At 45.5% G+C, this 27,620-nt stretch overlaps 1 protein-coding gene across 1 annotated transcript; it reads right to left on the reverse strand.

Annotated features, from left to right (window-relative positions):
• Positions 1-17,435: 17,435 nt before the first annotated feature.
• LOC120944535 (proteinase-activated receptor 1-like) lies at positions 17,436-27,142 on the reverse strand. Its single transcript, XM_040358556.1, has 3 exons — positions 27,122-27,142; positions 24,912-24,957; positions 17,436-18,676 (listed from the first exon to the last, which is right to left on the reverse strand). Exons 1-3 carry the CDS (start codon positions 27,140-27,142, stop codon positions 17,655-17,657), a joined length of 1,089 nt encoding a protein of 362 aa, XP_040214490.1. The 3' UTR covers positions 17,436-17,654.
• Between the last annotated feature and the right edge of the window lie 478 nt (positions 27,143-27,620).

A 27,620-nucleotide genomic window follows, 5' to 3' on the forward strand; every position in this document is an offset into this window, starting at 1 on the left:
TTTAATATACAAAAATGAAAATTATACATATATCACACAAAATTGTTTAAAAACAGTACATAGATGGGTGTCATTGAAAAGCAACGTCCATGAAGACGTACACGGCCCTACGCGTTTCGGATTACCCTTCATCAGGGGCCGAAATGTGTGTAGTCAACAAATATAGGAACCACTTTTCTAAAAAACAGAAAAAATACATATGTTACAAGTGTTACAAAATGGAAAATGGCAATAAATACATCAAAAGGTGCAGATAAAAACACATACCACTCACAGCGCTTAATCGACCCTGCGCACCCCAGAAAAAGGACACCACTGTCAGGACGCAGAAGATTCCTCTAGATGGAAAATAGGAGGAAGGAAGCCGGCGGTGCAGAATCGCATATAGCAAGATCTCAGGCCCTTATAGTCCCAAAGTAACGTATAATAGTATAAAAAACCTGTCCATAAATAAGGGACAGGATAAGTATGAATATAGTTAAATACTAGACCATTTACAAAAAGAAGTATCTAAAATATATATAAATAACTGCATACCTGAGGTTTGCAGAAGTGTGTCAGTATTTTATTTGGCCAAAGGTGTCAGTAGAGAGCTAAGCAAAGCTCCAGCCTGTAAATGCAATGGATGGCAAATAGGAACAGGCATTAAATAGAGAAGGAAAGCACAAATGAGAAATAGAGGCAAAAATGAGTGGAGGAGTCCAGAGTAAAAGGTTGCTTACATGGAATAGACACTCAGTATAGCCCAAGGACGTGCCGCTAGTACCACTGCCGTCCAGCAGTGTCTGACATTGCTGGGCGGCTGGACGTTTTTATAAGGAAGCAGTAAGGCGGGCATTAGTATAGTGGGCGTGGTCCGAAGGATCAGGCAGGACATGATAGGCCAGCTGTGATGAGGGGATGGTGATAGACAGACGCAATTGCGTCATGACAAAGGGGCGTGACCAGGCGGGACGGAAAGACGCTGATAACACAGCGCCGCCCAGAAGGGCGGAGTCACGACGCGTGATACGTCGCAGCATCGAAGGAAAGAAGGGGGCGTGGCCGGGCGGGGCGGAGGGACGCCGATCATAAAATCGGAACCATAACAGCGCCGCCCTGAAGGGCGGAGTCACGACGTGTAATACGTCGTAGTATCAAGGGGAGGCAGAAAGAAACTGCCAGGTGACAACCAGACACAGAAATGGAGGCAGAACAAGACGCCGGATGGGAACAGGCCAATGCAAAAGAAAGGGGCAGTACAGAAAGGAGGGTTACAAGAAAAATGTCTGCAGAAAACGTTTTACTAGAAAGTAATTGTGGATTACAAAAAACAACTAAAAAGAAAAAACTGCTGGGAAAAATACCAAGCACAGAGTATATGATAGAAAAATGAAACTTTGGATAAAACCATTTGAATATTCAAATGGTTTTATCCAAAGTTTCATTACCGTTTGTATATACAAACGGTATTGTTCTAGATGCCGTAGGCCAAAGACACACAGCAAATAATTAGACATATTTGGTTAGTAGATATGTGGACAAGGGCAAAAAAAGGGGGAGAGATCCAGGGACATATAGGAAACTCATGGGGGAATAGATAATAACCCCTGCAATCTCCAAGTCCCTGTTATGGGCGCAGGTATAGACCCTTGGTCAAACGACACCTGAAAGGTGCGGGGGGACCAGGTCTGGGAAAGCCAGGTCTGGGACGGCTTTCCCAGACCTGGTCCCCCCGCACCTTTCAGGTGTCGTTTGACCAAGGGTCTATACCTGCGCCCATAACAGGGACTTGGAGATTGCAGGGGTTATTATCTATTCCCCCATGAGTTTCCTATATGTCCCTGGATCTCTCCCCCTTTTTTTGCCCTTGTCCACATATCTACTAACCAAATATGTCTAATTATTTGCTGTGTGTCTTTGGCCTACGGCATCTAGAACAATACCGTTTGTATATTCAAATGGTTTTATCCAAAGTTTCATTTTTCTATCATATACTCTGTGCTTGGTATTTTTCCCAGCAGTTTTTTCTTTTTAGTTGTTTTTTGTAATCCACAATTACTTTCTAGTAAAACGTTTTCTGCAGACATTTTTCTTGTAACCCTCCTTTCTGTACTGCCCCTTTCTTTTGCATTGGCCTGTTCCCATCCGGCGTCTTGTTCTGCCTCCATTTCTGTGTCTGGTTGTCACCTGGCAGTTTCTTTCTGCCTCCCCTTGATACTACGACGTATTACACGTCGTGACTCCGCCCTTCAGGGCGGCGCTGTTATGGTTCCGATTTTATGATCGGCGTCCCTCCGCCCCGCCCGGCCACGCCCCCTTCTTTCCTTCGATGCTGCGACGTATCACGCGTCGTGACTCCGCCCTTCTGGGCGGCGCTGTGTTATCAGCGTCTTTCCGTCCCGCCTGGTCACGCCCCTTTGTCATGACGCAATTGCGTCTGTCTATCACCATCCCCTCATCACAGCTGGCCTATCATGTCCTGCCTGATCCTTCGGACCACGCCCACTATACTAATGCCCGCCTTACTGCTTCCTTATAAAAACGTCCAGCCGCCCAGCAATGTCAGACACTGCTGGACGGCAGTGGTACTAGCGGCACGTCCTTGGGCTATACTGAGTGTCTATTCCATGTAAGCAACCTTTTACTCTGGACTCCTCCACTCATTTTTGCCTCTATTTCTCATTTGTGCTTTCCTTCTCTATTTAATGCCTGTTCCTATTTGCCATCCATTGCATTTACAGGCTGGAGCTTTGCTTAGCTCTCTACTGACACCTTTGGCCAAATAAAATACTGACACACTTCTGCAAACCTCAGGTATGCAGTTATTTATATATATTTTAGATACTTCTTTTTGTAAATGGTCTAGTATTTAACTATATTCATACTTATCCTGTCCCTTATTTATGGACAGGTTTTTTATACTATTATACGTTACTTTGGGACTATAAGGGCCTGAGATCTTGCTATATGCGATTCTGCACCGCCGGCTTCCTTCCTCCTATTTTCCATCTAGAGGAATCTTCTGCGTCCTGACAGTGGTGTCCTTTTTCTGGGGTGCGCAGGGTCGATTAAGCGCTGTGAGTGGTATGTGTTTTTATCTGCACCTTTTGATGTATTTATTGCCATTTTCCATTTTGTAACACTTGTAACATATGTATTTTTTCTGTTTTTTAGAAAAGTGGTTCCTATATTTGTTGACTACACACATTTCGGCCCCTGATGAAGGGTAATCCGAAACGCGTAGGGCCGTGTACGTCTTCATGGACGTTGCTTTTCAATGACACCCATCTATGTACTGTTTTTAAACAATTTTGTGTGATATATGTATAATTTTCATTTTTGTATATTAAAATACCTTACTTTTTGACTACTATGACTACTATATATTTTTGTTGCCTTTAAAGCCCCATTTAGGGGGTCTCTCCATATTTTCCTGTTTACCAGGGGTGTTGGCAACTTCTGGAAATCACACTGAGATGTTCCATTTATGCTTAAATCACATTGAAAATCTGTGGCAAGACTTGAAAATTGCTGATCACAGACGCTCTCCATCCAATCTGACAAAGCTTCAGATATTTTGCAAAGAAGAATGGGCAGAAATGTCCCTCTCTAGGCTGCATTCACAGCTGAGCGTCGGTCGTTCGGTCGTTCTTTCCAGCGTTTTTTTCCAGCGTTTTGTCGCGCATATTCATGCTTATTTGTGCGTTTGCATACAGCGTCGTCCGACGTTTTTGTACTTCGACGTTTTTTATTTTAGCCAATAGGAAAAATTATCATCTTTTCATCACTTGTTGCTATATTGGTAGATTTTTTTTATCTTCTACCTGGGTGAAATGTTCTATTGATTAAATCGACCAAACGCCCATAGCAAACGCTCGTTGTCGCGCTAGTCGCTTGAATCAAGCGTTTCCATTACTTTGTATGGGAAATGGAAACGCTCAAAAATGACCAAACCGCCCGTTACGCGCAACAAAAAAGGGTCCAGAACTTGTTTGAGCTTCAGGCGTTCGGCGTCAGGTGTATTGGAGTGGAGATGTGAACCATCTCCATAGGGAATAATGTATTTTTTCCCCTCTAGCGTTTTTGAGCGTCGCGCTTCAGGCGACAAAACGCTCAGGTGTGAATGCAGCCTTAGGCCCCGTACACACGAGGAGACATGTCCGATGAAAACGGTCCGCAGACCGTTTTCATCGGACATGTATCCTGGGAGCTTTTGGTCTGATGTGTGTACACACCATCAGACCAAAATCCCTGGGGACAGAGAACGCAGTGACGTAAAAGACACCGACGTTCTCAAACACGGAAGTGCAATGCTTCCACGCATGCATCAAATCAATTCGACGCATGCGCGGGATTTCGGGACGCTGGTTACACATCATAACCAGCGGACATGTCCGATTAGGTGTACTAACCATCGGACATGTCCGACGGACATGTTTCCAGCGGACAAGTTTCTTAGCTTGCTAAGAAACTTTTGTCCCCTGGAAACCTGTCCGCTAGGCCGTACACACGGTCGGACATGTCCGCGGAAACTGGTCCGCGGACCAGTTTCAGCGGACATGTTCGACCGTGTGTACGGGGCCTTAGATGTGCAAAGCTGGTAGAGACATCCCCAAAAAGACTTGCAGCTGTAATTGCAGAGAAAGGGGAAGTATTGACTCCGGGGGGCGCCATACAAATGTATCCCCCACACTTTTCACATATTTATTTGTAAAAAAAAATGGAAAACCATTTATCATTTTCCTTCCACTTCACAATTATGTGCCACTTTGTGTTGGTCTATCACATAAATTCACAATAAAATAAATTTACATTTTTGGTTGTAACATGACAAAATGTAAAAACTTTCGAGGGGTATGAATACTTTTTCAAGGCACTGTATTTAATGGTTTACAACCACTTTACAGAGCAATATGGCCCAATATCCAAAAAATCTGCCCAAATATGCAAAGTATTATGAGCCCTGTCCTGGCATGACCATAGGTCATTGAGATAAGTTGTAAGTTCAAAATGAATTATTCATGGCTGACTAAACAAATGATATAAAATATGTAAATGTTACAAAGAACTAAGTGAGACTAAACTGTTAATATTTCTCCAACTAATATCTGGCAGAATCAGTAATTATAAAATGTGTAATTGCTATTAAGAACTAAATGAACAAAAAAAAATGTCTAATAAATCTCTAGCTAGTAAATCAAAACTGATGGTAATTTTCTCCATTCTTAAATATTTATATTTTAATTGCTTTCCAGACCGCAATGTTTTCTGTGTGCTTTACCAGCAATGACAGACCGTGGCACCAACCACTAGGGATGAGCAAATCTGCCTGGGGTTCATTTAAAGCGGAGGTCCACCCGAATTTTTTTTTTTAAAAGCCAGCAGCTACAAATACTGCAGCTGCTGACTTTTAAAAAATGGACACTTACAGTGGGGATCGAAAGTTTGGGCACCTCAGGTAAAAATTTGTATTAACCACTTAACCCCCGGACCATATTGCTGCCCAAAGACCAGAGTACTTTTTGCGATTCGGGACTGCGTCGCTTTAACAGACAATTGCGCGGTCGTGCGACGTGGCTCCCAAACAAAATTGGCGTCCTTTTTTTCCCACAAATAGAGCTTTCTTTTGGTGGTATTTGATCACCTCTGCGTTTTTTTATTTTTTGCGCTATAAACAAAAATAGAGAGACAATTTTGAAAAAAATGAATATTTTTTACTTTTTGCTATAATAAATATCCCCCAAAAATATATAAAAAAACATTTTTTTTCCTCAGTTTAGGCCGATACGTATTCTTCTACCTATTTTTCGTAAAAAAAAATCGCAATAAGTGTTTATTGATTGGTTTGCGCAAAAGTTATAGCGTTTACAAAATAGGGGGTAGTTTTATGGCATTTTTATTAATATATTTTTTTTACTAGTAATGGCGGCGATCAGTGATTTTTTTTTCGGTATTGCAACATTATGGCGGACACTTCGGACACTTTTGACACATTTTTGGGACCATTGGCATTTTTATAGCGATCAGTGCTATAAAAATGCATTGGATTACTATAAAAATTCCACTGGCAGTGAAGGGGTTAACACTAGGGGGCGGGGAAGGGGTTAAGTATGTCCCTGGGTGTGTTCTTACTGTGGGGGGGGGGGGGTGGCCTCACTAGGGGAAACACTGATCCTCTGTTCATACATTGTATGAACAGAAGATCAGCGTTTCCCCCGCTGACAGGACCGGGAGCTGGGTGTTTGCACACACAGCTCCCGGTCCCCGCTCTGTAACGAGCGATCGCGTGTGCCCGGCAGCGATCGCGCCCGCCGGGCACACGCACGGGAGTCGGGGCGAGCGGGGGGCGCGCGCCCCTAGTGGCGGCTGAGAGAGAGGACGTTATACTACGTGCTCTCGCCCAGCAGAGCCAACTTGCCGACGTAGAACGGCGGTGCGCGGTCGGCAAGTGGTTAATGTGCATAATGAAGCCGAAGAAAGATGGAAAAATCTCCAAAAGGCATCAAATTACAGATTAGACATTCTTATAATATGTCAAAAAAAGTTAGATTTTATTTCCATCATTTACTTTCAAAATTACAGAAAACAAAAAAATGGCGTCTGCAAAAGTTTGGGCACCCTGCAAAATGTATAGCATGCACTGCCCCCTTTGCAAAGCTGAGACCTGCCAGTGTCATGGATTGTTCTCAATCATCGTCTGGGAAGACCAGGTGATGTCAATCTCAAAGGTTTTAAATGCCCAGACTCCTCTGACCTTGCCCCAACAATCAGCACCATCATTAGCTGGATTCAGAAAGCTTTACGCCGACGTAACTCTGAATCTACGCCGTCCTAAATTTAAGCGTATTCTGGAAACCAGATACGCTTAAATTAGGCTAAGATACGAGCGGCGTAAGTCTCCTACGCCGTCGTATCTTAGGGTGCAATATTTACGCTGGCCGCTAGGTGTCGCTTCCGTTGAGTTTGGCGTAGAATATGCAAATGACTAGATACGCCGATTCAGAAACGTATGTGCGTCCGGCGCATTTTTTTTACGTCGTTTACGTAAGGCTTTTTCCGGCGTAAAGTTAGTCGAACAAATAGCTGGCCTAGTCAATGTTAAGTATGGCCGTCGTTCCCACGTCGAAATTTGAAAATTTTACGTTGTTTGCGTCAGTCGTCCGTGAATGGGGCTGGACGTAATTTACGTTCACGTCGAAACCAATACATCCTTGCAGGGTACTTTGGAGCAATGCACACTGGGATATGTACACGGACGGCGCATGCGCCGTTCGTAAAAAACGTCAATCACGTCGGGTCACCACCCATTTACATAAAACACGCCCCCTTCATCCTCATTTAAATTAGGCGCGCTACGCCACCGTAACTTAGGAGGCAAGTGATTTGTGAATACAGAACTTGCCTCTCTGACTTATGGCGGCATATCGTAAATACGATACGCTACGCCGCCGTAAAAATGCGCGCATCTACCTGAATCCAGCTACATGGGTTCTTCTAAACAGTTGTCTAGAAAACTGAAACTGAAAATAGTTGTCGATCACAAAGCTGGAGAAGGCTATAAGAAGATAGCAAAGCGTTTTCAGATGTCAATATCCTCTGTTCGGAATGTAATTAAGAGATGGCAGTCATCAGGAACAGTGGAAGTTAAAGCAAGATCTGGAAGACCAAGAAAAATATCAGACAGAACAGCTCGCAGGATTGTGAGAAAAGCAATTCAAAACCCACGTTTGACTGCACGATCCCTCCAGAAAGATCTGGCAGACACTGGAGTTGTGGTACACTATTCCACTATAAAGAGATACTTGTACAGATATGGTCTTCATGGAAGAGTCATCAGAAGAAAACCTCTTCTACGTCCCCACCACAAAAATCAGCGTTTGAACTTTGCAAATGAACATATAGACAAGCCTGATGCATTTTGGAAACAAGTTCTGTGGACCGATGAGGTTAAAATATAACTTTTTGGCCGGAATGAGCAAAGGTACGTTTGGAGAAGAAAGGGCACAGAATTTAATGAAAAGAACCTCTGTCCAACTGTGAAGCATGGGGGTGGATCAATCATGCTTTGGGGTTGTATTGCAGCCAGTGGCACAGGGAACATTTCTCGAGTAGAAGGAAAAATGGATTCAATAAAATTTCAGCAAATTTTAGATGGTAACTTGATGCCATCTGTGGAAAAGCTGAAGTTAAAGAGAGGATGGCTTCTACAAATGGATAATGATCCTAAACACACCTCAAAATCCACTGGGGATTACATCAAGAGGTGTAAAGTGAAGGTTTTGCCATGGCCTTCACAATCTCCTGACCTCAACATAATTGAAAATCTATGGATAGAAATCTCAAAGAACTGGAAGACTTTTGTAAGGAAGAATGGGCAAAGATACCTCAAACAAGAATTGAAAAGACTCGGCTGGCTACAAAAAGCGTTTACAAGCTGTGATACTTGCCAAAGGGGGCAGTACAAGATAATAACTCTGCAGGGTGCCCAAACTTTTGCAGGCACCATTTTTTTGTTTTCTGCAAATTTTGAAACTGTAAATGATGGAAGTAAAATCTATTTTTTTTTACATATTATAAGAATGTCTAATCTGTTATTTGATACCTTTTGGAGATTTTTCCATCTTTCCTTGGCTTCGTTATGCACATTAACACAAATTTTTACCTGGGGTGCCCAAACTTTCGATCCCCACTGTAACTGTCCAGCGCGCCCGCGATGTCTGCAGCCGAGGCTGAGCAATCGCTCGTCTCTCGGCTGCCCCCGCCGCCATCCTCGGTGAGGGAATCAGGAAGTGAAGCATTGCGGCTTCACTGCCTGGTTCCCTACTGTGCATGCGCGAGTAGCGCGGCGCGCCCTCTCTGGTCCCCGCTCTCTCCTTGAACCAGTGTGTGGGTTGCATGTGGCGTGACCCCCGCGGGAGTCTATGCCCAGAAGTGGGTGCAAATACCTGTATTATACTACTTCCCACCTGGCCACTGTACATATACGGCCGGGTGGGCGCTTCCTCCTCCTGAGTGGATCATCTGCACACATATGTCCGTGATCACCTGCGCACATCTGTCCGTGATCACCTGTGCACATCTGTACATGATCACCTGCGCCCATCTGTACATGATCACCTGCGCCCATCTGTACATGATCACCTGCGCCCATCTGTACATGATCACCTGCGCCCATCTGTACATGATCACCTGCGCCCATCTGTACATGATCACCTGCGCCCATCTGTACATGATCACCTGCGCACATCTGTACATGATCACCTGCACCCATCTGTACATGATCACCTGCGCACATCTGTACATGATCATCTGCGCACATCTGTACATGATCACCTGCGCACATCTGTACATGATCACCTGCGCACATCTGTACGTGATCACCTGCGCACATCTGTACATGATCATCTGCGCCCATCTGTCCATGATCACCTGCGCACATCTGTCCGTGATCACCTGCGCACATCTGTACATGATCACCTGCGCCCATCTGTCCATGATCACCTGTGCCCATCTGTACACGATCACCTGCGCACATCTGTCCATGATCACCTGCGCCCATCTGTACACGATCACCTGCGCACATCTGTACATGATCACCTGCGCCCATCTGTACATGATCACCTGCGCCCATCTGTACATGATCACCTGCGCCCATCTGTACACGATCACCTGCGCACATCTGTCCATGATCACCTGTGCCCATCTGTACACGATCACCTGCGCACATCTGTCCATGATCACCTGTGCCTATCTGTACACGATCACCTGCGCACATCTGTCCATGATCACCTGCGCCCATCTGTACACGATCACCTGCGCACATCTGTACACGATCACCTGCGCCCATCTGTACGTGATCACCTGCGCACATCTGTTCATGATCACCTGCGCCCATCTGTACATGATCACCTGCGCCCATCTGTACATGATCACCTGCGCCCATCTGTACACGATCACCTGCGCACATCTGTACACGATCACCTGCGCACATCTTTACACGATCACCTGCGCACATCTGTACACGATCACCTGCGCACATCTGTACACGATCACCTGCGCACATCTGTACACGATCACCTGCGCACATCTGTACAGGATCAACTGCGCCCATCTGTACAGGATCACCTGTGCCCATCTGTACATGATCACCTGCGCCCATCTGTCCATGATCACCTGCGCACATCTGTCCATGATCACCTGCGCACATCTGTACATGATCACCTGCGCACATCTGTACAGGATCACCTGCGCACATCTGTACAGAATCACCTGCGCCCATCTGTACAGGATCACCTGCGCCCATCTGTACAGGATCACCTGCGCCCATCTGTACAGGATCACCTGCGCACATCTGTACACGATCACCTGCGCACATCTGTACACGATCACCTGCGCACATCTGTACAGGATCACCTGCGCACATCTGTACAGGATCACCTGTGCACATCTGTACAGGATCACCTGCGCACATCTGTACACTATCACCTGCGCACATCTGTACAGGATCACCTGCGCCCATCTGTACACGATCACCTGCGCCCATCTGTACACGATCACCTGCGCACATCTGTACAAGATCACCTGCGCACATCTGTACACGATCACCTGCGCACATCTGTACAGGATCACCTGCGCACATCTGTACAGGATCACCTGCACACATCTGTACAGGATCACCTGCGCACATCTGTACAGGATCACCTGCGCCCATCTGTACAGGATCACCTGCGCACATCTGTACAGGATCACCTGCGCCCATCTGTACATGATCACCTGCGCACATCTGTACATGATCACCTGCGCACATCTGTACACGATCACCTGCGCACATCTGTATACGATCACCTGCGCACATCTGTACACGATCACCTGCGCCATCTGTACACGATCACCTGCGCACATCTGTATACGATCACCTGCGCCATCTGTACACGATCACCTGCGCCCATCTGTACAGGATCACCAGCGCACATCTGTACACGATCATCAGCGCACATCTGTACATGATCACCAGCGCACATCTGTATACGATCACCAGCGCACATCTGTACACGATCACCTGCGCCCATCTGTACAGGATCACCTGCGCACATCTGTACATGATCACCTGCGCACATCTGTACAGGATCACCTGCGCACATCTGTACAGGATCACCTGCGCACATCTGTACAGGATCACCTGCGCACATCTGTATACGATCACCTGCGCCCATCTGTACACGATCACCTGCGCCCATCTGTACACGATCACCTGCACACACCTGTCTGTGATCACACAAACTAATTATTATACACTTAACAGGATTTTTTTTCCCAAAGACATGTAGCAGAATACATTTTGGCTTAAATTTATGACAACATTTGATTTTATTGGATTTCTTTTAAAATATAAAGAAGAAAATACAGGGCCAGATTCACGTATCTGGGCGCATCTTTGTGCGGGCGTAGCGTATCCTATTTACGCTAAGCCGCCGCAACTTAGACAGGCAAGTGCAGTATTCACAAAGCACTTGCTCCGTAAGTTGCGGCGGCGTAGCGTAAATAGGCCGGCGTAAGCCTGCGTAATTCAAAGTAGGCTGGTAGGGGGTGTGTTGTATGGAAATGAATCGTGACCCCACGTAAATGACGCGCCTAACGAATGGCGCATGCGCACGCATGCTCAGTATCACGTTGAATTTTCTCCCTAAACTACGCCGGCTCAATGCTTAGTCGACGTGAACGTAACCTACGCCCATCCCCATTCACGTACGACTTACTCAAACAATGTAAAATACGACGCTGTTCCGACGTTTCCGACGTCCATACCTTAACATGACTTACCCCTGCTTTATGAGGGGTAAAGTTACACCGGTCGTACGCCTTACGTAAACAGCGTATATTAATATATTTCACAACTCGCATTCGGCGCTCTATAAGTATTTATTCCAATCCAATCCAATCCAATTACGTTTGTGAATCGGCGTATCTAGCTCATTTGCATATTCGATGCGGAAATATACGGAAGCGCCCCTAGCGGCCAGCGTAAATATGCATCTAAGATACGATGGCGTAAGAGACTTACGTCAGTCGTATCTTAGACAAATTCTGGCGTATCTGATTCTTTGAATCAGTCGCCGAGATACGACGCCTCACATTCGGACTTACGATGGCGTATATTACCCCATCTAGGTGGGTAGCAGGCAGCGTGCCGCATCTCCATGTCCTCTCCTCCATCGGCGGCTTCCAGCATGCGGCTCCTCCCCTCCTCGGGTCTCAAAAAACGCTTCCTGTCTGGCCAGGAGGAGGAGCAGTGTTACAATAGAGAATATTCATTCGCTATTGCAACACATCTGGGTGGGCTCGGAGCGCCCCCGCAATTGGAATCCATGGATCCAGCGTCCTGAAAAGGGCTGTACGCAGGGATAGGGGGAGGTGGCGATGGATGGGGGGGGCGGCGCCCATTTGCCCTTAATGGGCGGGTCGCCCCTTCCTCCATCTAAAGAAAAGTTTGGAAGTTTTCAATTAAAGATTGAGTGACACATCCAGTTTTTCATTGGAGACTAAATAGTGGATCGAAGATTTACAGCGGCAGTATGCTTTTTTTTCTGCTTTTTTTTTTAAAAATGCAAGGCAAAGTTATAATGTGCTAGTATGCATCACATACTAGCACATTATGTGAAACTTACCTTAAAACAAAGCCCTCCAACAACACGCTGTCCCTGCTGACAGGGCTTCCATTTCACCTGGGTCTTCCTTCCAGGTTCACCTCATTGACCGCGCAGCAATGACACTATTCACAGCCTAGCACAACCCCCTCTTGGGGCAGGGGAAGGAGCTCAGCGACGGCTGGCCAGGTTCATTATCCCTCTATGTCTCTCACCCAGCAGCTAAAATCCGGCGGGATGGAGAGGGGGAGAAACCTGGGTGAGAGACACAGAGGGCATTGTTCTCCACCAACCCTCCTGCTGTCTGGGCCCCTCTGTGTGCCGGGGGCCCCCTACAGGAGGGCTGGTGGTCACCCCCTATAAACGGCCCTGTTCATGACACAGGATTCAGAAGGAACCCGTGTGGCCATTCATGCAGAGTGCATGTACCGGTGACATCACTGGCCCATTCACTAGTAAATATCTCCTAAACGGCACACGTTTAGGAGATATTTGCTGTACCTACAGTAGGTGACCGCGATATTGTGTCAATCTCGCTCCCTTTCTCGGAGAGATTGACCACCTACGAGCCCCATCGCGGGAGCCAGCGCCGAGCTGGCTTGCCGCGATGGAGACAAAGCTGTCATAGAAGCGACGGGAGATCCGACTTGGATTCCCGCCAATTCTAGCTGCGGCATTTGGTATGCATCCTGAGAGGGAGAACTCCACGCCAAATTTTAAATAAAAAACCAACATGGATTCCCCCCCAGGAGCATACCAGGCCCTTAGGTCTGGTATGGGTTGTAAGGAGACCCCCCCCCCTACGCCGAAAAACCGACGTGGGGTGTCCCCCCACAATACATACCAGACCCGTATCCAAAGCACGCTACCTGGCCGGCCAGGAAAGTGGGGACGAGCGAGTGCCCCCCCCCTCCTGAGCCGTACCAGGCCGCATGCCCTCAACATGGGGGGGTTGGGTGCTCTGGGGCAGGGGGGGCACTGCGGGGGCCCCCCACCCCAGAGCACCCTGTCCCCATGTTGATAAGGACATGGCCTCTTCCCGACAACCCTGGCCGTTGGTTGTCGGGGTCTGCGGGCGGGGGCCTTTCGGAATCTGGGAGCCCCCTCAAATAAGGGGGCCCCCAGATACCGGCCCCCCACCCTAAGTGAATGAATATGGGGTACATCGTACCCCTACCCATTCACCTGGAGGCAAAGTGTAAAAGTAAATAAACACATGACACAGGGTTTTTAAAATAATTTATTAGTCTGCTCCGGGGGCCCCCCCTGTCATCTTTAGCTCTTTTAGCAAGGGGGGCTTCTTCTTCACCGCCGTCTGGTTCTCTTCCGCTCTCCGGGGGGGCTTCTTCTTCACCGCCGTTTGGTTCTCTTCCGCTCTCCGGGGGGTCTTCTCCGCTCTCCGGGGGTCTTCTCCACTCTCCGGGGGTCTTCTATCTTCTCCGCTCTCCGGTTCTTCTCCCGCTCGCTCTCCGGTGCCTTCTCCTTAAGGGCTGGCCGCCGCTATCTTCGTGTGTTAGCTCAATTACTAGCAGGCGGCCAGCCCGCTCTTCTGTGACGTCTTCTTCTCTTCTTCTCCCTTCTTCCGATGTTGACACAACGCCTCTTCTCGCTGCAATGACGGGTGCACGGTTTGCATCCGATTTATATAGGCCTCTCTTATGATGTCACAGTCCCATCATGCTCCGGTACCTACCCACGTGGTATATAGTATATACTTTATATTGGCTTTTAAAATGTACAAACGCAGCAATTTAGAAATTGTATGAAAGGTTTAGCGCTGGGAAACACTTTTTGAAAGATAAAAAGTGCATTTTATATACAACTATATGGATCAGACCAAAATAAGGGACAAATGAGGGCATGGGCGTCCGCTCCATAAGGCAAGGGGGGTCGTTTGACCCCCCCCTGAGATCGTAAGAGAAGACACTTGACTCTCACTTGAAACAGTGAGAGCAGGACGGGCTTGGTAGTGCAGCAGCAATGAGACATGCTGACAGCGCAGGGAGAGCTCAGGTGGACTGACCCATTTCACAATGCTGTGTATCTCACTCTGTTAAATTGTAACATCCCAGTGAGTACAACCACCCCCCTTCCACAGAAATGGAAGAGGCTGCATAGGCTCTGCCCCCTCCCCTCTGTTCCTGTGTACTGTCATCCATGCTGCTCTGAAAGGAGTGTGTGGGCGGGAACATTTAAACAAGTAGCTGATAGCTAAAGAGCCTCTGACTAAACTACTGGGAACAGGGCAGCCATCAGGAATTATGGGGCCCCTTACACAGCTGCAGGCATGGGGGGGGGGGGGGGGTGCCGCCGCCTGAAATTGAGAAGAGCGGAGGGGGGGGGGGGGCTGCCACGAATTGAGAAGCGGGGGGGCCTTTACAAAAAAAAGAAGAAATAAAGAAAAATATATATTAAAAAAGGGGGGTAGCCATCCGGGGCCCTGGGACCTCTGGGCCCTTTAATAATAATAATAATAATATATATATATATATATATATATATATATATACAAATTATTATTATTTTTTTTATAAAAATAAATTACAAAAAGGGGGGTTGCCATCCGGGACCTCTGGGCCCTTTAATAATAATAATAAAAAAAGAAACCTCTGGGCCCTTTAATAAAAAAAAATATAAAATATATATAAAATAAACATTTATAAAAAAAAAGGGATGGTTGCCATCCAGGGCCCTGGGGACCTCTGGGCCCTTTAATAAAAAAATAAAAAATAAATAAATATATATAAACAAAAATAAAAAAATAAACATTTATATATATAAAAAAAAGGGGGGTTTGCCACATGGGGCCCTGGGCACCTCTGAGCCCTTTAATAAAAAAATTAAAAATAAAATATATATATTATTTTATATATATATATATATATATATATATATATATATATATATATATATATATATATATATATATATATATATATATATATATATATAAAAAAGAAATAAAATAATATATATTTTTTTTATAAAAAAAGGGGGGTTGCTATCCGGGGCCCTGGGGATCTCTGGGCCCTTTAATTATATATATATATATATATATATATATATATATATATATATATATATATATATATATATATATATATATATTAAAAAAATATATAATAATATAAATATATAATTTTTTTTTTAGAAAAAATAAATAAAAAAAAGGGGAGTTTTTTTTTTTTTTAAAGGGGGTTGCCATCCGGGCCCCTTACAGGTGTACTGCCTGTACCCCCTGATGGCGGCCCTGACTGGGAAGTGGGAACATCAAGTGAGTTATCAGCATTGTCACTGTGTACTCTGCCCTCTCTCTCCCAAATCTTTCACTCCCCCTCTTTCCTCTGTTGTCCTTTAGCCAGGGTTTTCACTTGTGTGATCATAGACATTGCATGCGATTTGCACCGCATTGCGGTGCAAATCACATGGGATGTCTGTGCGATGCAAATTCAGCCATACAAACTGTATGGCTGAAATGGCATTTGCACCATAACTATGCAGGACCCTTTTTTTGGAGTGGATGAGTGTTTACACCTATGCAATCCAATTCCTGCACCATTTCACAGTTCTCACTGTAATCTGCAAACCGATATGGGGGTGTCATTAATTTTACATTGACACCGTAACAGTTTGCAAAGGGCAGCGTGAACGGCCGGAAAGCAACACGCAGTGCAGGAATCGCACTGGAATCACATATATGTGACCTAGGACTCAAGTGTGTTTACACTGATGCAGTGCCGGTGAATACACAGATTTCCTGGATTTATCTCCATTTTCACGAAAGTCCCACAGACTTCTATTAGATTACACATTTTTGCAACATTTTCTGAAAGCGCACCAAATGTTCTCTATACTGAATCTTTGGTGTGCTTTCAGAAAGCACAGTAAAATTACACAAGCTAATAGAACTGGGGATTAAATGCAGAAAAACTGCATATACACTGCAACAAACTCCAGGACACCAGTGTGAACCCAAAGGCTTCAGGATGCTGTGTAATGTAAAGGCGTCCAGAGGTGCAGGGGGTTGTGTAATGTAAAGGAGTCCAGAGGTGAAGGGGGTTGTGTAATGTAAAGGGGTCCAGAGGTGCAGGGTGCTGTGTAATGTAAAGGAGTCCAGAGGTGCAGGGAGTTGTGTAATGTAAAGCAGTCCAGAGGTGCAGGGTGCTGTGTAATGTAATGGGGTCCAGAGGTGCAGGGGGTTGTGTAATGTAAAGGGGTCCAGAGGTGCAGGGGGTTGTGTAATGTAAAGGAGTCCAGAGGTGCAGGGGGTTGTGTAATGTAACGGGGTCCAGAGGTGCAGGGGGTTGTGTAATGTAAAGGAGTCCAGAGGTGCAGGGGGTTGTGTAATGTAAAGGAGTCCAGAGGTGCAGTTGTGGAGATGGGTACACAGTAGTGACAAAGAGATATTGAAAGATGCAGGGGGCACAGTGGGGTGTTTTTACATTTTAACGTGGGGGGGGCGTGTTTTTAACCCCCCGCTAGTGGTCAAAGAAAGGGTTAAATGCGACTGTATCGCCGCTGCCGAAGTGCCCCCCCCCCCCTGAAAAATTTTCAGCGGACGCCCATGAATGAGGGGGAAAGAGGGACAGGGGGAAATTGTTCCAAATCAGGTACAGTCCCTCAAAATCAGGTACAGTTGGAAGCTATGCTGCTAGGGCATGTGACTAGGAGGACATTATACGATGTCCTCCCAGATCTAGGAGGAGACGCTCGGCCATACTTTGGAAATAATTGGGTGGGAAGCGGTTAATAAGACACAAAATTTGAATCCAACGCAATTTTACTTCACCTGATTGCAGTACAGAGGATGGTTTTCCAGTCTTTTGAAGTTGGGAAGACAGTGGGAGAAACCAAAATCACATAGTAAACAGGTTGTATTGGCCCAAAACCCCCAATTGCATGCTGCAAAACAATAATAACCGGATGCACTTTAATAAAACACATTGGTGATTAGGTTTCCATTGGGTGCATTTTTTCGACACCCATTCCTCAAGCAAGTCCCAGAAGAAACAGCTTTAGGTCCACACTCTACAGAGTTTGGCTGGATGTCTCCCTTCTCGTGGTTCTTGAAGAGGTAGATGACTCTGTGTAGTCAGCCATAGTTTTGCCACAACAAACCAACTTGTAATCTAGTTTCTTGGACTTCGAAAAGCCGTAATAATAGACAACAGGATCCAGACAACAGCTGACGGTAGAGACGCTGACAGACAGGATGTAGGCAAAATACACAGAGTTGCCAAATGACTTATCGAAATTCAGATAATAAATGAAAAAGATGACATTAGTCGGCCCAAAACAGAATATATATTCAAAAAGTACAATGGCACAAAGGAAGATAGCTCTGGACTTTCTGTTTGGGTTTCCAGATTTCGGTGAGCTCAGACTTCTGATGGTCATTACGTAACAAAAAGTCGTAATGATAAAAGGCAACAAAAAGAAAGCGGAAATATACGTGGTAAAATAAGGAAAGTAATAATTCTGAGCGTCTTCCATTTTTATCATGTCGTAGCAGGTGGTGATATTCATCTGGTAAATGGGAACAGTTAGCTTGTTTACAAGGAGCGGCACGGTGCCGGCAATGGAAACCATCCAGATGAGAAGACACACCAGCCAGGTTCTGCTCACGGTGCGCCATGTAAGGGACTGAAACGGGTAAACTACACCAAGGAACCGGTCCACGCTGATACTGGTCGTGAGCAGGATGGAGCAGTACATGTTGCAGTAGAATGCGGCAGTGACAAAGCGGCACATTCCTTCTCCGATCACCCAATTGTTTCCTGAGAATCGGTAAACGATGTTAAACGGCAACAAGATGACGAAGAGGACGTCGGCAACAGCCAAGTTGAACATGAACACCACCGATGGCTTCTTCAGGTGAATACTGAACAGGAATATCATGATTGCTGTTACGTTCAAAGGCAGCGATAGGAGGAATACGACTGTATAGACAGAAGGTATGAATTTGGTCAACCAAGGACTGCGGAAATGGACTAAATATTCATCTGAAATCACTTTGGAGGTAAGGTTCAATTTACCGTCAGTTTCCACATCTAAAAAAGAAAAGACATCCAGAAATTATCCACATTGTACTGTAGATGAGTGACTGCTGTAGGCAAAGCGACGTACCTGTACCCCTTGGTTCCCTGGCCAGCTCAGGCTATGATTGTACACAGCAGGAGCCTATCAGCACGTCCCGGCCAATGATTCACGACTGGGAGGTGCTGACTTGGCTGTGTACAGTCGCAGTCAAGAGCTCTGTGTTGACATTTCAACCTATTTCAAGCAATTATCAATATTATCAATATACACTTATTGGGATATTTTTTTATTAAAAACATATATCAGAATAGATAAATTGCATATTTGAGATTAGAGAATTAAATATAAGCACCACCTCCCTTAACCACTTGATTTGGCTGCCCAATGACTGGGCCATTTTTTGCGATACGGCACTGCATCGCTTTAACTGACAATTGCGCGGTCGTGCGATGTTGTACCCAAACAAAATTGTCATTTTTTTCCCCCACAAATAGAGCTTTCTTTTGGTGATATTTGATCACCTCTGTGTGGTTTTTTTTCCGCTATAAACAAAAAAAGAGCAACAATTTTGAAAAAAATACAATGGGGGTTATTTACGAAAGGCAAATCCACTTTGCACTACAAGTGCAAAGTGCACTTAAAATTGCGCTGAAAGTGCACTTGGAAGTGCAGTCGCTGTAAATCTGAGGGGTAGATCTGAAATGAAGGGAAGCTCTGCTGATTTTATCATCCAATCACGTGCAAGCTAAAATGCTGTTTTTTATTTTCCTTGCATGTCCCCCTCAGATTTACAGCGACTGCACTCCCATGTTCGACAGTTCATCGAAATACGAACGTTACGGGCCGTTCGCGCCAAATTTGAGTGGCGTGTCACGGCACATAATTCACTGCGGCATCGCAGTGCATTGCTGGCTGATGATTGGCCAAGCATGCAGAACAGAGGGAGGAAGAGGAGAACTTCCTTACCTCTCAAGGCCCTCTTTATCCAGACAGTGTTCCTGCTTGCCCGCCTATCACACAGGAAGAAGACGAGGAGGAAGATGACGATTGTGTCAGCATGGAGGTGGAGCCTAGCACTTAGCATCAGCAGCAGTCTTCAAGGGATCTAGTACAGTCCCAAGAAACCCATGGACTTGTACGTGGCTGGGACGAGGTGGCTGCGAATCATGTCATCCTCAGTGACCCAGAGGACTCCGCACAGAATGCTTCAGCAAACCTAAGTTGTATGGCCTGGCCTCCCTGATCCTGCAAAGCCTGCGGAAGGATCCTTGTATTCGTGCTATCAAGGAGAGGGATCATTACTGACTGGCAACCCTCCTTGATCCACGTTACAAGAGTAAGGTTGCGGACCTTATCTTGCCGGCACAGAGGGAGCAGAAGATGAAACATCTTCGGGAGGCCTTGCAGAAAGGTCTGTGCAACGCGTTTCCAGAGACTAGGAGGTTACAAAATCCTGGTCCTGGACAACGTGTTGCTAAGGCTTCGGTCAGTCACAGAAGGAGCGGTGGAGAAGGTGGCCGTCTGACCGATGCATTCAGACAATTTTTTAGTCCGCAGCCGCAAGGTATGACCGGTTCCAGCAACCATCGCCAGCGTCTGGTTTACATGGTGCGGGAATACCTAGGGGCAAGATCAGACTTGGACACCTTTACCAACGAAAATCCTCTGGCTTACTGGGTCTTGAGGAAGGATCACTGGCCAGAGCTTGCACAGTACGCAATTGAGCTACTGGCTTGTCCTGCATCCAGCGTTCTTTCAGAACGCACATTCAGTGCTGCTGGAAGCTTTGTAACTGATTACAGGGTGTGCCTCTCCACCGACTCGGTGGATCAACTGACCTTCATAAAAATGAATCAGGCTTGGATCACCACCAGCTACCAAGCACCTGATGCTGATGTAACTGAATAATTTTTTTTGAAATGTCAGATCCCTTCAAGACTGCCTATGCTAATGCTGAGTGACTATCCTGTTATGCTGAGTGACTATCCTTTTCCTCCTCAATGATCATGCTGATAGCTTGTAAAAACATATTTGGTTCTGGGCACCGCCACCAGTGCCTAAGGCCCAATTTTTCTCCCCCTGTTTAACAGGGGCGTGTAATTACAATTTTTGATGCAATACTTTGCAGCAGGGCTCATTCCTGCGCTCCAACTAGAGTATCTGTGAGGGGTATGCAGTGTTGTGGCACCAGCACCTGTGCCTAAGGCCCAATTTTTCTGCCCCTGTTTAACAGGGGCATGTAATTACAATTTTTAATGCAATACTTTGCATCGGGCTCATTCCTGCGCTTTAACTAGAGTATATGTGAGGGGTTGCAGTATTGTGGCACCAGCACCAGTGCCTAAGGCCCAATTTTTCTGCCCCTATTTAACAGGGCAGTGTAATTACAATTTTTGATGCAATACTTTACAGCGGGCTCATTCCTGCGCTCCACCAAGAGTAACTGTGAGGGCTTACAGAGTTGTGGCACCAGCACCACCATCACCAATAAAGGCCCAATTTTTGTGCCCCTGTTCAACAGGGGCGTGTAATTACAATTCTTGATCTAATATTTCACAGCAGGGCCCATTTCTTCGCACACCAAGAGTAACTGGGAGGACTTACAGTGTTGTGGCACCAAAGGCCCAATTTTTCTGCCCCTGTTTAACAGGGGCATGTAATTACAATTATTGATGCAATACTTTGCAGCGGGCTCATTCCTGCGCTCCAACTAGAGTATCTGTGAGGGGTTGCAGTGTTGTGGCACCAGCGCCATCACCACCACCAACAAAGGCCCAATTTTTCTGCCCCTGTTCAACAGGGGCATGTAATTACAATTCTTGATCTATTATTTCACAGCAGGGCCCATTCCTGTGCCCACCAAGAGTAACTGGGAGGGCTTACAGAGTTGTGGCATCAGCGCCAGCACCAAAGGCCCAATTTTTCTACCACTGTTTAACAATGGTATGTAATTACAAAACTTGATATAACAGTTCACACAGCAGGGCGTTCCAGCGCCCACCAAGACTAACTGTGAGGGCTTATAGTGTTGTGGCAACACCAACACTTAGGGCCCAAATTTATGCAGAGTATATATGGCAGGCCCCTACTTTCAAACATCCAACTTACAAACGACTCCTACTTGCAAACGGAAGGAGACAATAGGAAGTGAGAGGAAATCTACCCCTAGGAAGGGAAATTCTCTTCTGTAAAAGGTGTCTCCTGTCCACTGATGCTTTATCACCAATCCTTGTTTCAGTAAAAAACAGAAATTTTCAAAAAATCATTTGTCATTGGGACAGAAAGTGAATTGCAATCTTCTGAATAGATGCACACAGACAGCAAAACAAATGTTACAGGGGTGATAACCATTCTCTATGTTTTCAGAAAAGCTTAAAAATAGATGTTATGGCTGGAGCTACACTTTAAAAAAGTACCAGTTCACAATTACAAACAGATTCTACTTAAAGTGGAGGTTCCATCAAAAAAAACTATTTTGCTTTAAACTGTAGCTTACGACTAAAAAAGAAAAAAAAAAGATTTTTTTTTTTACTCATCTGGAAATGCCTGTTGCTATGCGGTCCCACGAAATCTGCCTTTGAAACCACCTAGGATTCTGACATCATTTCCCTCTAATGCTCCTGGGAAATGTGTGTCATCATTTCCCAGGATGCAGTGCGCTGTCCAATTATCACTCCCCATCCAAGACTTCCAGGAAGTAAGTGCCTGTAGGCTTCACAATGCCCACAAGCAAAATGACAACGGTGTAGATATAGTTTTATAAACTATATTTTTTTGAATATCTATGCGGATCGCAAAATAGTAAGTGACCAGATTTATATTATAAAAACGCAGGATGAAAGGACATACATTTAAAAAATGCTAATTGTGGTTGGAACTCCGCTTTAACAACAAACCTACAGTCCCTGTCTTGTTTGCACTGCCAGTATACCGCTGTTCAAAGTATATTGGGCCAAAGGGGCTTGTAATTACCTGAGGGGAGTGGGGGGAAACCCATGCTATTTTTCTCAATGATTTTCATCTATATTGCAGGGACCAGACATTACAGTACATTAAAGCCGCAAGCAGTTTTAAATTACTTTTTTCTTATAGTAATCTCATTTTGTGCAGGGACAGTTCTAAACACCTGCCACTTCACAGGCATACTATAGACACCCAGCAGGTACGATATTTAAAGGATTTTTTTTTTCAGTTTAAGTATCATTAAAATCGCTGCTCCAGAAAAAACGACAATTTTTAAAACTTTTTTTTACATTGATACATGTTCCCTGGGGCAAGACCCGGGTTCTCAAACCCGTTTTATGACAATAACATGCATATTAGGCTTTAAAATGAGCACTTTTTAATTCAAATGTTCGAATCCCATAGACTTCAATGGGGTTCTAAATGTTCGCGTGAACGTTCGGTCTGTTCAAAGGTTCTGGTGTGAACCGAACGGGGGGGGGGGGTGTTCGGCTCATCCCTACTTGGAAGTGCAGTCGCTGTAGATCCAAGGGGGACATGCAAGGAAAATAACAAGTGATTGGATGATAAAATCAGCAGATGCTGATTTCAGATCTACCCCTCAGATTTACAGCGTTTACCTAGTACGTGAATAGGGCTAGTCGTAGGTTACGTTCAAGTCGTAGGGAGTGATTCGACGTAACTTAGGCAGTTGTTTCGACGTGATTCTGAGCATGCGCTCGGCCCATCATTTACATGGGGTCACGCCTCATTAGCATGGCTCACGCCCACTACCACTTACGACGAGTTAGGCCGAGGGAACCCAGCGTAGATTAGGGAGCAAGTGCTTTGTGAATACTGTGCTCGCCACTCTGCGCTACGTCGGCGTAGCGTATATTCGATACGCTACGCCGGCATAACTATGCGCCAAGGTATGTGAATCCAGGCCGTAGTTTGCACTTGTTGTGCAAAGTGGATTTGTCTTTTGTAAATAACCCCCAATGTCTTTCACTTTTTGCTATAGTAAATATCCCAATTAAAAAAAAAAAAAAAACATATTTTTTTTCTCAGTTTAGGCCTATACGTATTCTACATATTTTTGATTGGTTTGCGCAAAAGTTATAGCATCTACAAAATAGGGGAAAGATTTATGGCATGTATATGGCGTTTTTGTTTTTTTTATTTTTTTTAGTAAAATCAATTTCAATTGATTTCTTTTTGCACATCCAAACTCCCTTTCTGTTTTCTTGATAATGTTTGCATAAAGCAGAATAGATTTTGGCCAAAATGTATGAAGAAATTTGGATATGTTTTATAGCAAGTAAAACAAAAATGTGTGTAAAAAAATAAATAATAATAATAATAAAAAAAAAAATATATATATATATATATATATATATATATATATATATATATATATATATATATATATATATATATATATATATATATAGCGGGGCTCAAGTCCTGCGGGAACGCGTGGGAACGGAGTTCCTGCACTTTTTCACAGCAGGAACGCAGTTCCCTTTGCAGGACTAGAGCAGCCGAGCCAATCCTTCACTAAGCGGCGATGCCCAGCTCGAGTCACAGTCAGGGGCAGGCGAACCTTAGTAATCCTTTATGTTACTGGCCGCTTCCTGTATATGGATTCATCGGGTAGTGTGCGGGTATTCCGTCACTTCCTCGATGCCGCAATGTCTCTTGGGAGCTTTTGTCATTGTTCCCAGGAGACATTGCGGAGGTCTGCCAAGAGTTATCGCGGAATTTAGAAAGAACTTGCTTAAAGTTAACTTGCACACTACCCGATGAATCCATATACAGGAAGCGGCCAGTAACATAAAAGATTACTAAGGTACAGTGGATCGAAAAAAACAAAACAATGCGGTTTTGTAATTATGCATATGTGCATATCATTTTTTTTTTGGTGGGGGAGTGGATCTTGGGTGGGAGTTCCCACACTTTTTTCCCCAGGACTTGACCCCTGATATGTAGCACTACCCCCGGAGGAGCTGCTGGTTGTTTGGGTGGCACATTTACCTCGTGGCTTTCCCGAATTCCTAGGGGTGAATGGGGCATATAGCAATAGTGAAGGAATGTCCGCAACAAGTGCCTTTTCTGTGCTCTTTATTACCCAGCCAAGTAAAAACAATGAACTGGTGATGAAAGGGATAGAGTTTGCAGGAAGAAGGACAACAGCAGATTCAGGTGTAGTATTTGGAACAGTCCTGTTCCCATATGTAACACTTTCCATACCACTCCAGCCTGAGTGGGTTTAGTGTACCCGCACAGGCCTCTCTCGCTGACCTGGCAGCTGGTGTATCACTCGAACCTTGTAATATTTCAAGATATCCTGCAATACATGAATCATCATTATTGTCCCATCTCATGTAATCATTTATCAGTCATCCTATGCCCCTATGCTGGTATCCATACCGTACCCCAAATAAATTGCTCCAAACAGAGCATTACTCACCCAGCTAACCTCTGCCTCTCTCAGAACATGCCTGCCGTTGGGGAGAGGCCTGGACTGGCCCTTCTCCCTGGAGTCCTTTCAGCCGCTGGAGAGAAGACCGGGTGACTGGGCTCAGTTCATCATGCTGTTGGGGATCTGGGCCAACTGCCCCCCATCCCTGGGGTATACAAGTGGAGACTGAATTCCCATCCACTACCACAGGAACTCCCTCTCCTGCTAGTTGAGAGCAGAGGCTTGTGGCACTCTGCTCTGTTGCCAGCTCTTCTGCTGGGTTGCTGTGAGTGGAGACCACAGTCCCATCCACTACTACAGGAACTCCCTCTCCTGCTAGTTGAGAGCAGAGGCCTGTGGCACTCTGCTCTGTTGCCAGCTCTTCTGCTGGGGATTCCACACCATCTGCTCTGGCTAACTGTTGGGGAGGGAAAATGGCTGCTTCTCCTCCCTACATCTCTGAAATCCACTGGTAGAGAGGGACCGTCACCTTATCACCTCGGGCCTCCAAAACTGCAATGGGTGTAGAGCAGGGGTCTGCCGTACTCTGTCCTGCTGTCAGTACTTGAGCAGGTGATGCATAATCCATAACATCTCCTGAACAGTCCATTAAATCCATGCATTCTGTAATCTGTGGCTGGGGAGATGAGCCAACTGCCCTAGCCCCCTGGAACTCCACATCATCCGCTTCGGCTTTAGGGATGGCAATCTCCATATTTTTCCACTGCTGATTCATCAGCCAGGATTTCACAGTTGTCATCTGAAATTTCCTCATAGTCCCAGGCAACAGGAGCCCCAACCTGCTGCTGAGCAGAGTCTAGCAGCTGTCTGTAGGCAATCTCCAGCTCCCATTCCTGGACGGCCAGAAACTCCAAATCCTGTAACCAATGCCCTTTCCGAGACTTTCAATTTTTGCTTTCAAATCTGACCATCCCAGCAGGGCCTCCTCTGATACTGGTCCTCTGTGCTGTATCCGCATCTCTTGTAACCTCCTTCTGAATTCCTCTTCTATGGCGACTGGTATCTGTACCTCTCCTCTCTCTTCAGTTGGTGCTGCTGTGACTTCTGCTGCTGCAGCACCTCTTTGATGTAGCCAAGTTGCATCCACAGCCGCTATAACCAGGTCTATGATCTCCGGTGGAGGATTAGGACCATACTGTCCCAGTCCTCGTTTAACAGCCTGATCAAAACTTTCTTCCTTGTGTGTCCTGTCTGTTATGCTGGGCCTTTCAGCTCTATCCATTTCGACAAGTTCTGCGATAATGTCCCTTTTCTTACGGTTGCTGGCCGGTCTGCCCCGGTTCTCCAGTAAGTCCTTGAGGGAAGAGAACTTCAGCCGTTCATACTGTGTCTCCATTGTCCTTTGTCCCTGTAGCTGTTCTTCTGCCGATGGAATCATCCCACTGCTAGCCAACAATTGTAACGGTCAGGGGTAAACACTGTTTACAATATTCCATTCCACCAACCCAAGACAGCTTATCCGACACTCCACAATCCAGCAGACACGATCCATATGGATTTTCCCAGAATAACGAGACACAAGCTCTGTTCTCTGGTTCCAAACGAATGAATACTTTAATGGTAAACTCAGCTCTTCTTATACAGTTAGCAACCAAATATGGACAATGACTCGACTCCACCCACAACGTGACACAAGGAACTTTCAATACACATTCCTTTAGATAATGACATTCAGATAATCTACATGAACTAATTACTAATCATAACCCAGACGTTCTGACTCCGCGATAAGTTATTCTCACCTGCTACACAATACACATATTAGTATTTGGAACAGGCCTGTTCCCATATGTAACACTTTCCATACCACTCCTGCCTGAGTGGGTTTAGTGTACCCGCACAGGCCTCTCTCACTGATAGCTGGTAGCTGGAGTATCATAATTCATATATAGATTAGCTCCATGGAAGGTTGGTGATGAACGTTAACACCCACTTATGTATTTTTAAGTAACATCTCCACCCACTTTCTTGACGTATCTCCTAAAATACATGAAGCCTACGACAGATGTAGTGTTGTCCTGTAACTGACCTTGTCCTCAAAAGCTACCATGTTTAAACCAATGATTCAGAAACATTTATGACATAAAAATATTAATGAATTTAAATTCTAACACGGTTCAGGAGAGGGGGGGCCGCACTCTGTCCCCCCCTCTTTTCTGCGGCTGGCCAGGTTAACGTGCTTGGATAAGGGTGTGGATTTTTATGGAAACTCCACGCCATTTTTTTTTTACATTTGGGGTGGAGTTCCCCTTAAAATCCACACCAGACCTGAAGGGTCTGGAATAGATATTTGGGGGGAACCCCACGTAATTTTTTTTTAAATTGACGGCGGGGTTCCCCTTAATATCCATACCAGACCTGAAGGGCCTGGCAATTGAATTTGGGGGGACCCCCATGCTTTTTTTTTTTATGAATGAATCCTCTCTGAATTGCCAGAGCCAACAAATCATTAGAGCCGCAAGTCCGGTTTTAAATGTTTTTTTTTCTTTCAGAAATGACACTTTGTGCAGGGACAGTTCTAAGTACGG

The sequence above is a fragment of the Rana temporaria genome, chromosome 1, assembly GCF_905171775.1.
Source record: "Rana temporaria chromosome 1, aRanTem1.1, whole genome shotgun sequence".
In the NCBI taxonomy this organism is placed as follows: Eukaryota; Metazoa; Chordata; class Amphibia; order Anura; family Ranidae; genus Rana; species Rana temporaria.

Coding starts and splice junctions, on each gene's coding strand:
- LOC120944535 (XM_040358556.1), bottom strand. CDS start 27,142: ATGGTAGCTTTTGAGGACAAG. Junction 24,958..27,121: donor TGGTAGCTTTTGAGGACAAG/GTCAGTTACAGG, acceptor CATGTATTGCAG/GATATCTTGAAATATTACAA. Junction 18,677..24,911: donor AGTGATACACCAGCTGCCAG/GTCAGCGAGAGA, acceptor TTTCTTTTTTAG/ATGTGGAAACTGACGGTAAA.